Raw genomic sequence first — 18,791 nt, forward strand, 5'->3', positions numbered from 1 at the left:
ATTTAGGAGCTCATTCCTCAGGTTCAGACTTACTGCTAGTGTCTTAATCCACCTCCCACTACAAGTGAACTTCTTTATCAAAACCATTCAATTTTTCAGGTTTTCAATTAAAAAAAAAAAAAGAGCCTTTGTTAAATGTTGTCAAAGGAAAACATTTTATTTTTATCAACAGTTCCCAAGGACATGTATTTTCTCAACAGCTTCATGGACAGGATATTCCAGTGGGAAAGAGATGGGTTTTAATCACTGTCCCTCACCCATGCCAGGTGGAAGAATGAACCACCCAGAATTACAATCCCCTCAAAAAAACCAAATAACCAACCAACCAAAACCTAATAGATGGGTAAGTTTTTGCCTGTCATCCACATGCAGGCTGAGGAAGGAGTCCTCTGAGATCCAGATCCAGCTTTACAACTCCCAGAATGAAAACAACTAGAATATCACACTGAAAGCATCTCTCTAAACACAAATATCTTCACTAAGAGAAACACTTCATAATCCTCCTATTCATGACTGTGCCTCCAAATTTAAACATGCATTTTTAAAAAAATAGGGCAAGGGTGAGGTGCAGGAACAGCTTGCTTCTTTGCTTTTTAAATTTTTTTTTTAAATCAATAAAACAGCCTTTAAGAGGCCCCCTCAAAAGAGTTCAGTTCATTTATTTTTCTTGGAAACTTCCAGTCTCCTTAACTCCTTTTAGACACATAAGAGGTGAATGATTAAGTTGAAACTATTATCTTTGCAAAGGACATCTCTGCTGGCTGCTGGCCAAGAGAAGAGGAAAAGTGAAATGAAATAAACAGGCTGGAGCTATTGTGTCCCTGACGGGTCCCTGTGGCGAGGTGCTGGGAAGCTTGGAGAAGTTGAAAGGAGGTCACTGGGTGGGGACTGCTAATGAGGCAGGGCACATTTTGGAAGAGTTTTCTCTGGCCAGAAATATGAGCGTGTGAATAACTTAATGTGAGACAGAGTCAGCCCTTGCATTAACAGGTGCCACTTGGAGCTGCAGCCTGCTGGTGGCCACTCCTGCCAGCTGTGGCTGCCAACTTCCCTTCCTCTGACACCCCTACAGAACACGAAAGCAAAACCCTTGCCAGTGAAGGGTATGGAGCAAATTCAGCTTCACAGTGCCCTCCTTCATGAGCAGGCATAATGTCCACCACTGCTCGTGCTGTCTCCGCACAGCTGCAGCGCTCAGCGCTGTGCACAGGGAGAGGGGCCTCTGCAGTGCTGGGCAGCAGCAAGGCGAGCAGCAGACATGTCCTGTGCCCCCAGATGTGTACCCACTGAACTAGCTGTGTACCAGATGTGTGCCTGGCTCTGCCACCAGTCAGTAACAGCCTGTGTGTCCAGTTTCCAGCTGACACATGAGCTCTGGGCAGACAATGCCAGGCGAGTTTGAGAAGCATTAAGCTCCTGTGCACAAAGCGATGAGCAATCTCAGGGTCTGACTGCCAGGGCTCCAGTAGTTACCACTCCCTTTGGGACTCCAAGGCTGGCACGTAGCTCAAGGACAGCACCAAGGCACTGCTGCGCTGGCATCAAGGAAGCTCAAGGACACATCCAGCTTTTGGTGCAGGGAGACACAAGCTCTTGAGCTGCAGCTGTCTGGGGAGACAATTCACAGCTCTAGGATGATTTGGACACCAGGCTGCTCAGGGAAGGGGCTTGGGCCAAGGGACTGGTGTGCCAATAGCCAGATTGCTGGCCTTACTATGGACCCAGGGGGAGATCAAACTTGATGGCCCACTGGGCTTATCCTCACAAAACACCCAGACAAGCGAGCATCTAGAATGATTACAAACACTCTGTAACAGCTTCATATGATACAGCAGAAATTATGTGATGTCCTTAAAAATGAGGTGATTTAAAAGACCTAAATAGTTAAAGCCAGATTTATTTCCAGATTTCAGGCTATGGATTTAACTTGTCTTGAGAAGAAATATAAGCTGGAAAACACAGATTTATTACTACAAAGGAATTATAAGCAACACTTCAATACCTTGCTCACAACAGAGACATCAGTCAGTGGACAGAGCAGTGGGATTCATGAAGGCAATTATACAGGATACACATATTGAAGTTGCTCCAAAAATTCCTCTTACTTGCTAATTTTATTTTAAAAAATGGTTGCTAAGGTATTGAAAATTGTCCCTGGATCTGACTGAGCCAAGGAAAAGCTTGAAATGACCACCATAGGCCCATGTGTCTCACGTACCAGCTGACTTGCTTTGGAATCGCCCTATTGGATTAATAAAAAAAAAAAAAAGGCACAAAAGGGCCAGAACTAACATTTACGTCACAAGTCGCATCTGCTCCTGTAACCACTTTCCTGTCGGCTGTTTTCAGTGGAGAAGGAAACCCAACTGAACCAGTATCCAACAATGGATTATAATTTCCCTCCTTGAAATCTCCAAGTTTCTTGGGGAAAACCATGGTGTACAGCTGACCCTCAGCGTGCTGCCGTGAGGACAACAGAAAAGTCAAGCGCTTGGTTTTGACAGAGTGTTTACGGATCCATGCAAGGAAAGGAAAACGCAGAAAATCTCCCCTGTGAACTTCCTACGTGCGTAGGTAGCCCCAGACAGCACAACAATGGCAAAGTCACCTGCCAGGCTGAGCTGCTGGAGGAGAGGAAAACCCATGAGAAAGTCACAGGGCTCATTGAGGCTTAATCTTCGAGCCACTTGCAATCAAAAGACAAACAGCCCAGCAGCAATAGCGGTGATAGCACATGTGTGTGGAACAATAGCACAGCAGCCAGGACAAGCTGTTAGAGTGTGGGTCACTTAGAAAAGAGCAGAAAACCTGGCAGACTACAGAGAAAGGGAATAAAAGTTTAGCTTAGTGCAAGCCATTGCCAAAGAAAACTTGAAATGTGCACCTATTTCTTATAGGTGAGAAAGGGTGTGTTCTCTGCAAGAACAAAAGGGGGCCATGATGCAAAGATTCTTACTATACATTTTAGCTTAGATAAGCTAATAGATAATTTCTTTTGCCTCTTTCATACCAGAAGGAACAAGAGGGAGCATCTGTTCAGTGCTTCACCAGAGCCAGGATTTTCTTTGCTTGGATTTCAGAGCTTGATAGATAAATCCTGAAGCATTTCAGCACTAAGGCACAGAAAATCCTTATGCCACTACTGCTGCTGCATATTCTAGCAGTGGTATAATCTTTCCAGACTGCATGCCCTCCTGCTGCTGCAGCAGCATGTCTGGATACCAGGTGCTCTGCAGAGATGTCCTGAGCAGAACCAAGCTCACCCTGGATTTGCTCAGCCTGTCACCTCAATGCCCCCACAGCAGTGATGTACCTCTGCCCACTGGAAAAAAAAAGAGTTTTTTTTCCTTCCCTGCACAGTAAGCATCACACAAGTGTTCTATTTTTAATTCTTTTTTATAGCATTTGGTCCTGATGGTGGTGGGCACCCACAGCTCTTGCTGGCTTAGCCTGCCAGTAAGAAGCTTTGGCTTCATCCCTGTGTGAGCTGTTGGGAAGAGAGCTGCCATGACTTTCCCAAGCAGATGGAAAAATGATCTGCCATGAGCACTGGATTCAGCATGACTGTTAATGCCAGATCTGTGGGGACTGATTTCTGTGCTATGCCTGTCAAGCCTAGAGCATCAGTCCCATTTAATTAATTTTCTTCCTTTTCTTAAAGAAAATCTAAAAATTATTCCAAAACTATTGTTTTAGCAGACATCCAATAAATCAGACATTGTATGGGGAGATCACCACTGTTCCCTGAGCCAGATTCCCGTATTTCCTGGCTGAGGATGGTGACCATCAGGACAAGCATTATGTTTCAGCTTTGCTTGAGCCTGAAGCCAGTGAACAGCAAGAGGGTCTCCATCTGGAGTCATTTTATAGCACTAGAACAGCCCTCCTCCAGCAGCAGCCACTGCCTGCTAATATAAAAATACTTGGGAGAAAAAGCAATACATTTTATTAGGTAGGTAGGAGGGGGAAAAAAGCTCTATTCAAGACTTCCATTAACTTTTATTAATATCTCTAAAGACATTTATTTTTACAACAGCATTGAAGCAGAGGAATAAAACCCAAGTTTCTTGACATTCACAATTTCTTACTAGAAACAAGTCCAGAGTGTCTGTGTCCAAGCTCTGCTCACATGAAAAGCTCTGAAAGCCTAAGCCTGTGAGAGGAAGGCTCTGTGGCATATTCTGAGGTCATAATCTGGTGCTGCCGCAGGCTCCCTGAATGAGCTTCTCTGCATCACTGTTTTGTGCTGGGGATGTTCAGGTCTGCTTCTGGAGTCCCACCAAGCACTGAAATAACCTGTTCCACTGCAGATTCTAGCTTGTGATAAACGGAGGTCATCTTTTGCCTGAAAGCTTAGTATTTCTACCCAATTAACACCATGCACCCTCTCCTGACTTCGGTAACTCTCAGCATTCCTGCTACCCATCCAAATTTCAGCCCTTTCAAAGCCTACCACACAGCTGGCATTTGCTGCCTCCAGAGGCAATGAGATCCTTAGCCTGGAACCACCTCATATAAAAAAACTTCCTCTGGTCTGAATTTACCACCTTCTAATTTCATTGAATGCCCCTTTGTTCCAGTAATCTACCCCACTAATCTATTTTCTCTACACTATTATTTTCCTTCCCCTCTTAAAACCTAAAGTTATGTTAAGGAAAGAGAAAAACAAAAAGAACAGAAAAGAAAGAAAAAAGCTTCCCAGGAAATTGTTCTGACAAAAATTGGTCATATTTCATGGTGTGGCCTTGCTGCTCTCTACAGCTGTTGCAAACAAAGCTGATATGACGTTGGGCTGCTGGGACAGAGGCACAGGTGTGGTACATTGGCATGAGAAGGGCAGAAGCCAGGGAGCAGAGAAATGGAGGCACTGTGCTCATGGGCACCAGCCCCAGCAACATCCCCAGCACTGCCAGCATCACAGCTGGGAATTTGTTTGGATTTAAGGCCATGACAGGCAAACCCTGAGGCATTCCACCATTGCACCTCCTACCCAGTCACTGCACCCAGAGAGGGGAAGGTCCCAAACTGCCCAAGCATGTTCTGATTCTCACAAGTTGTGCTTTCATCAACTCAATGGAAAATGACAAAAATATCCCTTGGATGAGTAAAAGTCCCTCAGCAGGGAGGACTTTCCTAAAGAGACTCCCAACACCAGCTGGGAAGCAGGCAGCTGCTCAGGGTGTCTGCAAGGCTGCTGTGGCAGGTGGCTCCTGCCCTGCACAGCTCTGGGGATGTGCTTTACAGGGCAGCCACTGCAAAATGTGAAGCAGAAGACCCTCAGCCCCCTCTGCAGACACAGGTCCATCCTGCATCCTTTATGCTTTCAGCTGCACTCTTAAAGCAGGTTCTGATTTGTCTGCGATGCGCTGCCCAGTGGCTGTGCAGGTTCTGCTGGGTATAGTATAGGTGGCCTTAGAGTCCTAGTAAAATATCTGTATTGTACTTGAATATCTGTATATAGGCCTTGCCCCCGGTAAGTCCTGGTTGTCCTTCATTGGGCTGCAGCTGTGGCTAGTGAGGAAAACTGGGATAAAAGGGGGTGGGTTGGTGAGTCAGGGAGAGCCTTGAAGGAGCAATATGCAGAAGAAGGAGTTTGTGCTGTGAAGATCTGCAGCCATAAGAAACCACCAAGGAGGTATGGGACTTTAGAAATATAACAACAACAGCTGGGAAGGTCTGAGAAGCCCACAGAAGCTGAGTGACATGGGACCAGATTTAATACTGGTGCAAGCAAGGTGGTCTCACTGGGCCCCTGCTGGGTTTTTACAGTCCAAGGGGATGAATGAACACTAGATGCTCAGCCTTGGCAGCAGACATTTGCTCCTGGGTTGCTTTTTGTCTTCTGCCTTCCTTTGAACCAGCTGAACAACTCCAAAAGCTCCAATTCTGCTGTGCAGCTTCTGGAGTAATTTCCCAAGAGACCCTTTTGAGCAACTCAAGCAGCTGCATCCTCCCATCACCCAGAGGCTCTCAAATGCCTGAGCAAGAAGAAGACCTGATACCACAGGGGCTTATTATTCCCTGTGGAATAGCCCAGCTCTTATGCCCAGTCTAGGGCCACAAAGTACTGGGATGATGCAGGAATCACAATCCCTCCAACTGCTTCACCTAGCAAATCACCAACCAGCTCCTGCAGGGGAAGGCTGGTGCACAAGAGGCAGAAGCAGCAGCTTCTCACCCATCCCTGGCTAGAACAAAGAGCAGGGCTGACTTTTCGTCAGGGCTCAAACCCAGAAACTTCAGCTCATCCTTCATTCCCTGGCACAAGTGGAGTCCAGCTTTGGCTCCTTATCCAGGCTGACACCACTTAGACCTTCCAAAGGTTCTAAGCAGCTCTGAAGGATTCAGAACAAAGCATTCAGTGAACAAGCATGGTACAACCACCCTGTTCAGGTACTTATAATTTAGATGGAAAAAAACCCACAAATGCCTCAGGATGTTGTATCCTAAAGTGAGACAAAGCTTCTTTTGCTGGAATGGCAGGCATTTATCTTTTCCAGGGAAAGAAGCTCTGCCTCCTTGCTTTGCTTCCAGTAATCGATGTCCCATGGGCAGGACATGCTGTGCATGAGAACAGCACACTCTGCTCAGTGTACTGGGACTGTCCCCCACTGCAGGGAAGAAAATAGCTCAAGGCAGCTCCATTTTAAACTTAAGAAGATTCCTATTTCAGCCAGGACAGTTTTTTCAACTGTTGTTGCATGTCTCTGCAGCTCCTGCTCCCAGTGCAAAGATGCTCCATGTCCTCTCAGCAAATCGTCCAACTCCCTAGCAATATCAGAGTCTGGGTACGTGAATGCATCTCTCTTTTTCTCCACCTCAGGAACGTTTATCAGGGGATGGGGGATGCTCTCCATCGAAAGGCCGGGGCCGCAGGCTCAGCCTGGAGCTGGGCTCCCAGCTCCGTGTGTGGTACCCGACTGCCCCCTACCCGAAAGCGTGGGATGCACAACGTGCAGCTCCTCAGTAGCCGGTCCCTTCCAGCCCCGCGCAAAGCAATGCTGTCAGCTCTAAAAAATTAGAATAAGTGCATCCAGTTCTCAGGACATACCCTCTCTAGTTTCTCAAGATTCATGCCACAATGCCCCGAGTAAGGAAAATGTGCCATTGCAAATGTTTATAACATCTGATTTAATGTTACGCAGTTTCTCCCAGTCATAAACCAGAACAAATATTCCCAGGATTTATTACATCCTTCCCTCCAGGGCCTTAAGCAATTGCACTTGATTAATTCAGCAGTTAAACAGCACTGAGCAGAAGCATGATAATTTTGCATCCAAGATTCCTAAGACACATACCATTTTCCATAAGGATTTAGGTCTAAAACCAGAGAGCTGAATCTTTAAATATGTACTTATCCATATGCATAGGCTAATATGCAATGGATGTTTCCATCTTGCAGAGACATGCTATGCTAAGTCTCTTCTTGCTCCCTGACATCAAAAATTCTTCATCACTTTTTGTAGCAGTAAATAAATATCTGTTCCTCAGTTTACTATGTAAATAGGACAGATATTTGCAAACTTGCCTTAGTGCAGCGTCATTTTGAGTGAAAGAACATTTCTCCAGTACCACTGTTAACAAGAGTTAAAAAGGGGGGAGACCTTCTGATGCATTTCTCCTGTAAACTGAAGCAGTGTGGAGCAACTTCCCTTTATCTGAACCCACACATAACCAAATTTGACTCAATTCTGCTTCCTTGCAAATCTATGGAAGAGTTTTGAAAGTTCACTGTTTCCTTTCTCTGCATGAAAGCCCGACAGCAAAGTCTGCATGAGGGAAGTTTCCATGATGTTGGTAGCATGCTGGTGTCAGAGTACAGTGACAGGCAGTTGTCCACAAAGGCATTGGAAAAACAAAGGCCAATTGTTTCTTATACATTTCCTTGGAACCTCTCAGGGCAGGTCTATGCAGCTATTCAAACACCAGCTAGGAATTATGAAAGGGAGCTGGAAGAAAACAAGGAGACTTTCTGCTTTGCAGCTTCTTCTAGAGTTCCATTCTGCCCTGAGAGACCTACGAGTCCAAGAAATGGTGTAACCCAAGGAACAAAGCCAACCTTCTTACATTAAGTTAATTAATATATGGAAGCAAAACCAGAACAGAGCACTTGTGGTCACTGTATTAGTCTCGAGGTTCTACAGCAACAGCAAACCTATCACAGCAGTGGGTACTGGATAGGGTGTACTTCAGTTAATTATAATGTATAGAATTATTATAAATTAAACTCTTTACTGTACATGCCAATTTGCAATTACTGTCAGATCACAAGGTTTTTTACAGCTGATTTTTCTAGTATTGAAAAAACCATCAAAACAATATTAATTGAATGCTCCCTATGCCCTTCCATATCCTCAAAGACATTTACACATCTTCAAGTAATCAAGAAAAAACAGCCTAGATTGTTTGCATCTGATGGGCCATTACTGCTCTACAATACCCCCTGGAAAACCATGTTAACAGTGCTTTGACAATAATGTATTTGAAGACACACAAAAAAAAAAAATTGTGGAGTGTATAGACTAGTGCTTCAAATTCATTTGAAATATGGCCTAACATTTGTCTTGGCTGCATTAACAAGGTCTGTTTTAACAATACATTTGTATTTATGATGACTAAGGGCAGATTATAGTTGTTAAAATTTGTCCTCCTGACATGAAAACACTACTTTGTCATTAATACATTTTGTAGCATAAACTATGATGTCAGGTCAATGTAAAGGGTAAAAACTTTCCTAAAGTATGCACACATCATTTTTTTAAAGCTATTGAGCCTAATGGAATAACAAAGGTCATAATAACAAACCATTACAGCTTTGGTCTTGGCAACTATGTCCACAGAAGAATCCTCCAAGAAACAATCATCATTTCTCCAATGTTATGGCATTAGGACGACAGGAATGTTTCACAAATGAGTCATGTGAGCCCAGAAACGCAGTAGCTATGTGAAAGCTGAGCAATCAATTATTCATTTGTTTACTGAGAGCTTTCTCAGCTGACATTAACCAGAACTTCTTAAAAAAGAAGAACTTTACAGCTGTCCTTGCCTGTCCCACGAGGCTGTGCTCAGAGGGTGAAAATTGCCTAATTTCTTTGTAAGTAATCTGGTATTTTTATTGAAATAAACAACAACATATTAGTTAATTAACTGGGTTCAACCTGAGATCCAGCAGGTGCCAAAATATCAGAGACCCATGTCTGGATGGATGATAAGGTGTAAGACAGGGCAGGAAAGAGGACCTTCAAGCAATCAAAATTGAGCTCTTGCTCCAAATGCAGTACATGAAATCCCAAGTAAGCTTTCCTGTGCATGGCATATTGAGGATACATATACATATCTTTGTGGTAATAATGCATGCAAATAATCTGTTCTGATTGAATTATATTTTTCTCATTTCTTAGTGATTGTTTACCCTAGACCCTAACAAAGCTGTTAGATTGAAAAAACAATCAACAACAAAGGATTATGATTTAAAGGAGTTTAAATATCACACCTTCAACTCTCTTTAATCTATGCTGGTTTTGCCTTTTTTGGCATGAAAGACCCATCCAAACCAGGGGAAACTGCCACACAAAAGGAAATGAGAAAATATGGACATACACACAGTGCCATGAAATTCAAAGCAAGCTCATAAAAAGAGCTAATCTGAGAGGGACAAAAATGTTGCTTGGGTTTGTTAATTTGGGTTTTTTTTACAGTTTCTCCTACATGCTAAAACCAATGAGGAACACTAAAGCTTAGGATAAATGCAGACTGCATTTCTGCAGTTTATACATGGGACTCCATGTATATTTCCACCAAATTACATCTTAACTCTGTGAATATTTTGGATTAAGACAAACTGAAAAAGACCTGAAATAGTAATATCCTTCATGCTGACATTCCCATTGTGTTCAGGGTGAATTCTCAAGATGCTTGCTATCTGTGATAAAAAAAAAAAGCAACTATGGAATTGGAGATTTTGTTTTTTTCTAAATTGCCAGTAAATAAAAAAATTCCTCCTTTGAACTTTTGGTATTTATCTTGATCAGTCAGCCTCAGTTTAATTCAGTGCTCTTTTCCAGAGTAAATGCAAAAAATGTGTGCATCTTTTAGGAGAAACATCACCCTTTACATTGGCCTGCATCTACTTCTAGAATCAAGGGCAGTAAAAATGACAGTTTTAACAGTGTAACTTATGACTGGACTCGGTCTTAAATACCTTTTTCAAGATAAATGATCCCATGATTCTTTAAAAAGCCTGTAATATTTCTGGGGTTTGTAGAAATAATTCAGATTTTGGCAAGAAGAGAGTCCATCAGGATTTAAGAGGTGGTGTGGCACTGCTGTGAGATCCACTTGCAGAAGAAAGAAGGGTGTCACTTTTCATACATTTTTTTAGCATTTCTAGAGATTTTACCTACCCATCCCATGCATTTTTCTTAAACCCACTGTCCCTCCTCCATCATTTATAAGAACAGCTGAGTAAAACTGGCGCTTACAGGAAGAACAGCTGGGATAGCTGGAGTGCCTTGCCAACCAGAGAAAGCTTGGAGGAGACCCAAGAGTCCTGATTTTACTTCTTCCCCTGATCATGCCTAATGATGCTGACACTTCAGATAGATAATTACCAAGCACAGTTCCATCTTCCAGCTTTATGAGGAAAGCAAGTATCAGTCCACCCATGTCAGAGATAAAATACAGAAGGCTCAGGAAAGTTGAGCAGGGTCACGTTAGGCAGAGCTAGGAACAGAATCCCTGTCTAAACAAAAGTCTCATACATTTCACCCCACCACTCTCCTCTAAATGACTATGCCAGTCCTGTGAGCTATAGGTGCCTGCACCTAAAATACTCCCTGTCTACTTTCACTAACAGATAAATGAAGAGATAACCATTACCAAAACATAGAGCAAATGAGAGAATTGGCTTTTCTGCATTAGACAATGCAAAGAGGAAATTCAGGAGAATTTAGGGAAATCCTAGTTCCCATCATGCAGCTACAGTAAGAAAAGAGATAGATACAATGTGCACTACCACTCTTCCAATACAACTGTCGGTTTTCTGTGCTGTTTAGGCTGTTTAGGTGGCCTGGAAAGGCCCAGGGATGGCCTTGAAGAGCCGACGCTTCAAAGGACGAGGAGTGACTTCTGATCTTTTCTCGGTCTCGGTGTTTATTAATTGTTTATCTAAAAGATTTTCTTTCAGCCCAACAGAGGTCTGCACAGCAAGCCAGCCATGAGCACACTGCAAGCCCCCGGGGCGGTCACTTATCTTTATACCCGAAGTTACGTGTACAATATTTATAATTTTTCCCCAATACCTTCTACCCTTATTAACCGGTGCACTTCTAGTAATAACCAATCCCAAAGTGCCACCATCACCATAGAAGATGGAGGCCAAGAAGAAGAAGAAGAAGAACAGGACACGCCCCAATTCCTCCATCTTACTTCTTTAGACCCCCCTGTACCGAAATCCTAAACCCTGTGTTTTACACTCTAACTAACTTATCCCTTCACCATACACCCAGTGAATTCCTCCCAGTCCTCATACAGGTCTCGTCTCCTGTGTAGGATCAAAGCCCTGCCACCAGACACTTCTGGCAGCATTCCAGGACTCCCGAGCCCCCCAAGGGTGGTCTCGGCCTCTCTGCACCTCCATCCTGAGGTGCTGAGATCCCACATACAACTATCTCTATTATCACAGACCTTTCAAGATACTTAACTATCTAATACAAAAACCTGCATAGAAGGAATCTGGTAATTGTTGCCTTTGATAGCCATACCTTTAATCATCTTTTCTTTTAAGTGTGTTACTCTTGTCTCAGAATTGTTTTGCTTTGTCTGGATTTTTTTTTGTGGCTGCACACATGAATTGGAGGATGGAGTTATACAGGACACATACAATATAAAGACCAGGAGCTGACTGAAATGAAAGTCCATAACCTTAAATCATGCATAACTAGACACCATTAAAAAAAATCTCATTTAAACAAACTTTTCAGCATTTCAGTTGGTTGGAGCTCTTATACATGAAATACATTGTAAATACAAACACTTATTAGAAACACTATTCATTTGCACAAGGTCTGAGCTGCTTATTCAGATCAAAGAATGAAGCTGTCATTACAAAGTCTAAAAAGTATAAAAAGTGAGACTATGAAAAATGAGAATCTGAATATCTGAGTTACAGTCCTGTTTTCAAATAGTATACCATTTTATGAAGTTCTTTGGAAAACTGATGCCATATATTAATTAATTTTCAATGGTAAAAATGACAGGACAATATTATTTCTATACAATTCTAATAGGTTAAGAAAGCAAATAATGAGTGTTATTAGGAAAGAGAGCCAGGGCAAGAAACCACCTCATGAACACTGCTGAGTAAACACAAAGTAAATTCACAAGGACAGAGTAACAAAGGGAAAGCAGACAGGTGGTGAGGAAAGCAAATGAATGAAGACTATCCCAATACAGATAATGGTGCTCATGGCTAGGTGATTTGCAACAGCTGTTTTACAGCATTCCTTCTGCTTGATAAAAGTTTTTCAGGTCACTGTCCAAGCTATAATTGCACAGAGAAGAAAGCAAAACCATCCCATCCCTCTCATCTAATCTAACAGCGTTCTAGTTACATTGGTCTATTAAAGAAAGTACAGTAAACAAAAACTGCCTTCCCTGTCACATTCCTTCTGTTTCCTTACTCTGCCAACCAGATAAAACATATGGTCTAAAATATAATTGACAATAATTTCAGGACTGATGCTCTATTAGACAGAGTAAGCATACATTGTAAGAAAACCTGAGGATCAAACATTAATATATCACTTGGTGGCATGAGAGGAAAGAATAAATAAAGTTTGGCCAGTCACAGAACCTCTGCATGAGTAATATTTTTCCAGAGGTCAACATGATGCAAAACACAGCTCAGAAGGGGTATGGGAGTGAGTGAGAGAGAAAGAAGCTTTCTTAAGATTCCAGCCAAAAGAATTGCATTTTCCAGTATTACCAAATCACCTAAACAGCAAGGGGAGCAAAGTTCCCTGAAACATTCAGCCAGGGGTGATCTGAGCTCCAGTAATAGCAACAGAGCCCTGACAGGTGAGCAACAGAAACTCTATTCAAATGTGGGTTTAAACAGTATTTATACTTTATCTATGATTTAAGATCCTAACTTTTGTATTTATTTAAAAAGCAGCAGCATTCTCAAACAGCTGACAGTAAGAGTAAAATACAGCTTTACTTCTTAAACATCTGGAAAAGCATAGGAGTTGGAGAACAGTTTGCTGACAACTGTAGAGCTAGCACAGATTTAGGACACTGTGCTGCCAAATGCAAAGCTCCTTCAGGCATGAGTGAAGGATCCTCAGCTGGATCTGTCCTTCGGGATGCAACGGATGTCAGTCTTTCAAATTAATGATTCCCTTCCCTGGAAACCTACAGTTTGTTGTGACTATGGGAGCCTAAAGTTCATGCACAGTCCTAAGACAGACTAGAGGTCATGATGAATTCTTTTATCTGGAAGAAGCTTATGAGTTTTTTTAGATGATCAAAAGTAGAAAGTTGGGTTCAGTTGCATTGAGGCCCTTTATAGACAGAATTCTCAATCTTACAGCCATCTTAGTGAGTAGGTACATGGCAGCAGACTATAATCAGGACTTCTTGGATGCAGACTTCAGCTGGAACAGGTCTCACAGCACAAGTGCTGTTTCCAGTGCTGCATTTTTCTATATAAATAACATAAATAACATAGTAACACAAACAGGGATGCTCCTGTGTGGTAAATTTATCAGGCTCATCAGCTCAGACAAAAAAAAAAAAAAAAAAAAAGGAAGGAAAAGAAGGAAAAGACGAAGATCATCTGTAGCACACTGAGATCTCAAGTCAAATCCTACTCACCTTACTCAGGAGAAATGATTTTTCAGTTTCAGCTCTAGGCTTTGGAGATGCTGGATATATGGATTTTTAGGGCTTACAAATCCTTAACTTTCACAGTTTAAAGGAGATAAATTTAAAAAAGGCCAGTGATTAAGGCTATGTGTATTCAAACAAGAGCTACTGAAATGTGGAACATGTCAGTAATCAAAAAAAGGACAAAATAAGCCACCCTAAAAGCACTTTTCAGTGGAAATTGGGGGTAAAAATACACCATATTGCACTGTGAGCTTTGACAAGTATAAATAATAACTGAAGAGAAGCCACACAGGTTTGTTGTCCTCACTGGACATGTGAGGCCAATTCAGCTTGTCAATGTGCCCACATATTGCATACAATCTAGATTTTATTTACTTTTTTTGTTGTTGCTTTTCCCAGAAGGTGCAGGGAGAATTCAAAAACAATCTAAATTTCTTTAGCCTACCTATTTTTTCTATCCAAAGTTATCTACTGCACAACAGGCAGGAATTAACATTTGTTGTAAATGATTTAAAATACCATATCTATTATGCAAGTGCCTGAACCCAGGCTAAAATGATCAGAACACTTTTCTGTACTTACACTTCTAGAAAGAATTTACAAAGTAAAGTAGCAATACAAAAAAAACAAAAAACCAAAAAACAACAACAACAACAAAAAAAAAACCCAAAACCCATACCCAAAAAAACCTCAACCAACCAAAAATCCACCACCAAAACACAACAAGGGGGTGGAAAAGACTGAGATTAACCATTCAATTTAAATCTCTCCTCTAAGGCAGAAATCACTACTCTATTACACAAGGTTTGTCCAACTTGTTCCTAAAAATCTTCATCAGCAAAGCCTCTCCTGATGTCTGTACAGCCTTGTCCACCTTCTCTTTCTCTTGAGAAGGAGAGTCAGGGGTGACCTCATTGCTCTCTACAACTTCCTGAAAGGAGGTTGTAGCCAAGTGGGGGCTGGTCTCTTCTCCCAGGTAACAAGTGACAAGACACGAGGAAATGGCCTCAAGCTGTGCCAGGGGAGGTTCAGGTTGGACATTAGGAAGGACTTCTTCACAGAAAGGGTTGTTAAACACTGGAATGAATTATCCAGGGAAGTGGTGGAGTCACTGTCCCTGGAGACATTCAAGAAATAACTGGATGTGGCGCTTGATACCATAGTCTACTTGACAAGGTGGTGTTTGGTCACAGGTTGGACTCAATCTCAGAGATTTTTTTCAAACATTAATGATTTTATTATTCTCCCTTTATCACCCAGAAAGGTTTTCCTAATGCCTAACCTGAACAAGCCAGCTGCTCAGCTATACACAAACTGAGGGCTACCATACATTCATGACTCTTAAATCCTATCTGTTTATGAGGGCAGACTGTTTGGGCAGCAGAAAAGCTAGCGAGACAGGATGCCCTGCAGAGAAGCCATTCTGGTTTCTGTTCCAGCGGGCAACATTAAATCCTCAGTGAGCCTTTTGCCCTTCCCCTCATAGGAATGAAATGCAGTTTTGCCACCACTGCGACTGTGGATCAACACTGACTATCTGTGGTGGTAACACATGGTTATCACCAGGCTTTGCTTCAGAAAGGGAGACAACTACCCCCTGTACTGCAAGGGAAGAGGAACTAAAGGCTCTGTACCCAAAAAGCAAAGGACAAGACAAACAATCACCCCTGTAAGCACCAACCCAAGCTCCTCACAGCACAGTGGAGCAGCAAGCAGAGATAGCTCTCAAGCAGGATTCATGTGTTACCTCCATTATGGATTCAACCTGGCAAAGTCCTGCTAGCTGGTTCAAAGTTCCTTGGCCTGCACCACCACGGGCTTCCAGACCCAGCTAATGTGCAGCCTGCCTGCTGGCACACCAAAGGCTCCTGGATGCTGCCAGCTCACTGCACATGCCCTGCACAGCACACACAGACTCTGCCTGTCTCTGAGAAATGGCTGGCAGCCCTCCAGGAGCCAGCACTTTCTAACTGCAAAATGCTGCCAGGGTCTGACTGTCATCAAAGCATTTTACCTCTCATGTTTCACTCTGCTTTCTCCAAGAAAGAGAGGATGATTATCCATCTCCCTTGGGGTTTGTAAGGAACCAGGTGAATTAACATACCTGAGGTGCTGCAAGCCCTGCACCAGGTGGCCAAAGAAGTATTTTATAAGTGACTTCTGGCTCTAATTCAGAAGTGGTTTCCTGCTCCTGTTGGCTGCAGAAACAATATTCAATCATGTTTTCACAAACTTGTGAAAGAGGGTTTGGAGATTCTTGGTGCCCTCCACCACCCACGGGTGTCACCTCCTTTGCACAGAGCTGGTGCAGCAGTGTTGAGCATCAATGTGAAGCAGGCTCCTTGGGCTGAATCATAGCAGTCCAGTGCTCAGATGAGGGATATCCCCAGTGCTCTTCCAAAAGGTAGTGGAAATGTACCTCTTGTACATTTTTGTAATACATGAAGAGTGCTTTCTTCCATTTGTTCTGATCCATCAAAAGGACATTAAAATAATGTTGTTAAAAATACCTAATTTTGGCCAAAACTAAAGGGTAAATGGGGAGTGAGAGACAGCACTGTGTGGTTTGGGATGAGGGCACTGAATTGAGGAGTATCATTCCTAAACCACAATGCCACCTCAAAAGCTTCCCAGAGATTTCTTTTCTGGGACAACTTGTTTAGACCCTGTTGCAGAATTTACCAGAGCATCTTAAAGCAGAGAAGAACAGCTTGAAAGGTTTTGTTTAGCATAGTTATTCCTTCTCAGTGACTGACAGCATACACAGTGTTTTCAAGAAGCTGATGTATGTCAAACCTTCATGTCACCCTTGTGCCCCTGCCTGACGTGAGCTTATTCCATGCAATTTGTGTAAGGCTCCCTGCTATTCAGCCATACCACTAGCAGGGACTGGTTCCAGTCACATATGCAAATGAGACAAACAAAACAAAATTAGGCACAAAATTTCACTTGGGACAGGTCTGAAGAGAGAATCTTGGTCAGTTACTTATTTCTTGGCACTGATGAGTGCCAAGACTTCTAATTTCTTTATGGGGTGAAGACTGAACGCAGAACTTCTAAAACCAATGGGATTAGACATAAATAAATTCACTCTAACCAAATCAGCCTGGGGCATCCTATATCCCAAATTTATTTTGCATCTTTCTTTATTTCTCAGTATATCATCTTCAAAAGGTAGATATTTGGCATGCAGGTGATGCATTAATCCAAAGTTTCTGTGACAGTACAGGCACAACTAACTGGAAAACCCCACGTCCCAGTACAGTGCAAAAGACAGCGACAGATTTACTGGAGCTTCAAAACCAAAATAAGTAACATTATTTTCCAGAGAAGGCCAGCAGCCAGCCCTCAACAGAAGGGTCACAGCAAAAGCTAAAGCAGGCTGCAGCTGGTCATTGGCACACACAAAGCTGCTCTCCAGTTCCACTGGGTACGCCACGTGGCACCATCCAGCATGTGGAGGCCTCTTTTACCAGGGTGTAGAGATGTGCACACATTGGAGCAGTGGGAGGCTGCTGGGTCAGCTTGTCACCTCTGTGCACAGTATCCCCCCAAGTGCCATTGGGACACCTCCAAGGTGCACAGCCCTTTGATACAGTACAGCCCACCAGGCACCAGGGGTTGGCATTTTCAAGAAGGGACCCCATTTATGACCATACACTCTCCAAAAACCTGCCTGACATACTGGGGTAAAACAGAACTCCAGGAGGAACCGTGAGGTTTCTATGCTCCCAGTAGAACTTGCCCTTATCTAGTAGGAACCCATTTTTCACTGGGCTTTGGCAAACAAAAAGCCCAAACTATTTTCCATTTTAATGGAATTATGATAGTTGTTCTCCCTTTCCTTTCCCTGACCTCACCACACATTAAGGTGAGCAGAGTCCCAGTGAAAACCCAACATCCCCTTCCCATCTGGCTGCACTACACCCTGAATGGCCACATGGTCAATTGGACTAAGAGTCACTGAAAGGTCTAGGAAAGATGTTCAACTTGCAGAAAAGGAGACTGAGCACTCAAAGGCACTAAGAGATGCACAAAGGCACTAAGACATGTATGACACTGAGGGATTAAAAGTGGAGCAGGAAGCACTGAGGCTGAACACTTAGAAGAAACTTCCTTTAAGGTGCCTTACACCAGGTCATTAACCAGTCATTAAACACAGATGAGGAAAGGAGTAAGAAAACTAAGCCAAGAAAAATAATGGAAAGAAAAAAGACAAAAAAAAAAAAAAAACACAAAACCAAAACCCCAACAACAAATCAATCAACTTTTAAATCTTCAAAGGCAATTATCACACCTTCATCTAGAGCTGGGACACTGTGTACCTTCCTGCTTTATTTCACTGATGCCAGGAGACTTTTAGTCCAGAGGATGTACCAAAAGTAATGCCTCCATTTTTATAGTGGAAACCTGCCAGGAAAGAAAACAGAAAAATCCATGCAAGCATCTATAATAGGTTGTGGTGAGTATGAAACAAGAATAGCAAGTCAGGGAACCTTCATATTTTGCAGGAATGGAACTTCCATTCCCTTCCACAAGTTAAACATGCTATCCCAAAAAGATTTTCTCATGGGAAAAAGTAAGCAATCAGGAATGGAAACAAACTGGTTAGAATTGATTATGTTGCTAACTCTGAGATGACTTCAGACATTCGTTTGGGGCAACCTTGGGGAATGTGACAAAACAAAGTATTTGAGTATAAATGAAAACCAACCATTTTGAAACCACGGTTGATTTCTTAGACATTCAACAATAAATAAATATGCATGCATATATACACATAGATACATACTCCACAAACTGCTGACTACTTCATGGGTTTAAGATGGAAAGAAAAACATCCATATTGAATTACCCAATTAAAAAAGAGAGAGAGGACAGAAGGAATTGGATTGCTTTTT

The 18,791-nt window shown here is 42.6% G+C and overlaps 1 protein-coding gene across 2 annotated transcripts in view; it reads right to left on the reverse strand.

Annotated features, from left to right (window-relative positions):
- Positions 1–205: 205 nt before the first annotated feature.
- LOC132071654 (mitochondrial amidoxime reducing component 2-like) overlaps positions 206–18,791 on the reverse strand; it is a 30,547-nt gene continuing 11,961 nt past the window's right edge. The window contains exons 8-9 of one of the 2 annotated variants that reach the window (XR_009418164.1): positions 18,188–18,300; positions 206–1,608 (exon numbers count right to left, since the gene is read on the reverse strand). Coding sequence is in view for 1 of the 2 variants with exons in the window: in XM_059469329.1 (XP_059325312.1) it covers positions 18,250–18,300 (51 nt within the window). In the remaining variant the exon portion in view is untranslated. Of the gene's footprint in view, positions 1,609–18,158; positions 18,301–18,791 lie in introns of those variants that run through there. The other variant, XM_059469329.1, reaches the window with a different exon arrangement.

This window comes from Ammospiza nelsoni, chromosome 3 (assembly GCF_027579445.1).
Source record: "Ammospiza nelsoni isolate bAmmNel1 chromosome 3, bAmmNel1.pri, whole genome shotgun sequence".
In the NCBI taxonomy this organism is placed as follows: Eukaryota; Metazoa; Chordata; class Aves; order Passeriformes; family Passerellidae; genus Ammospiza; species Ammospiza nelsoni.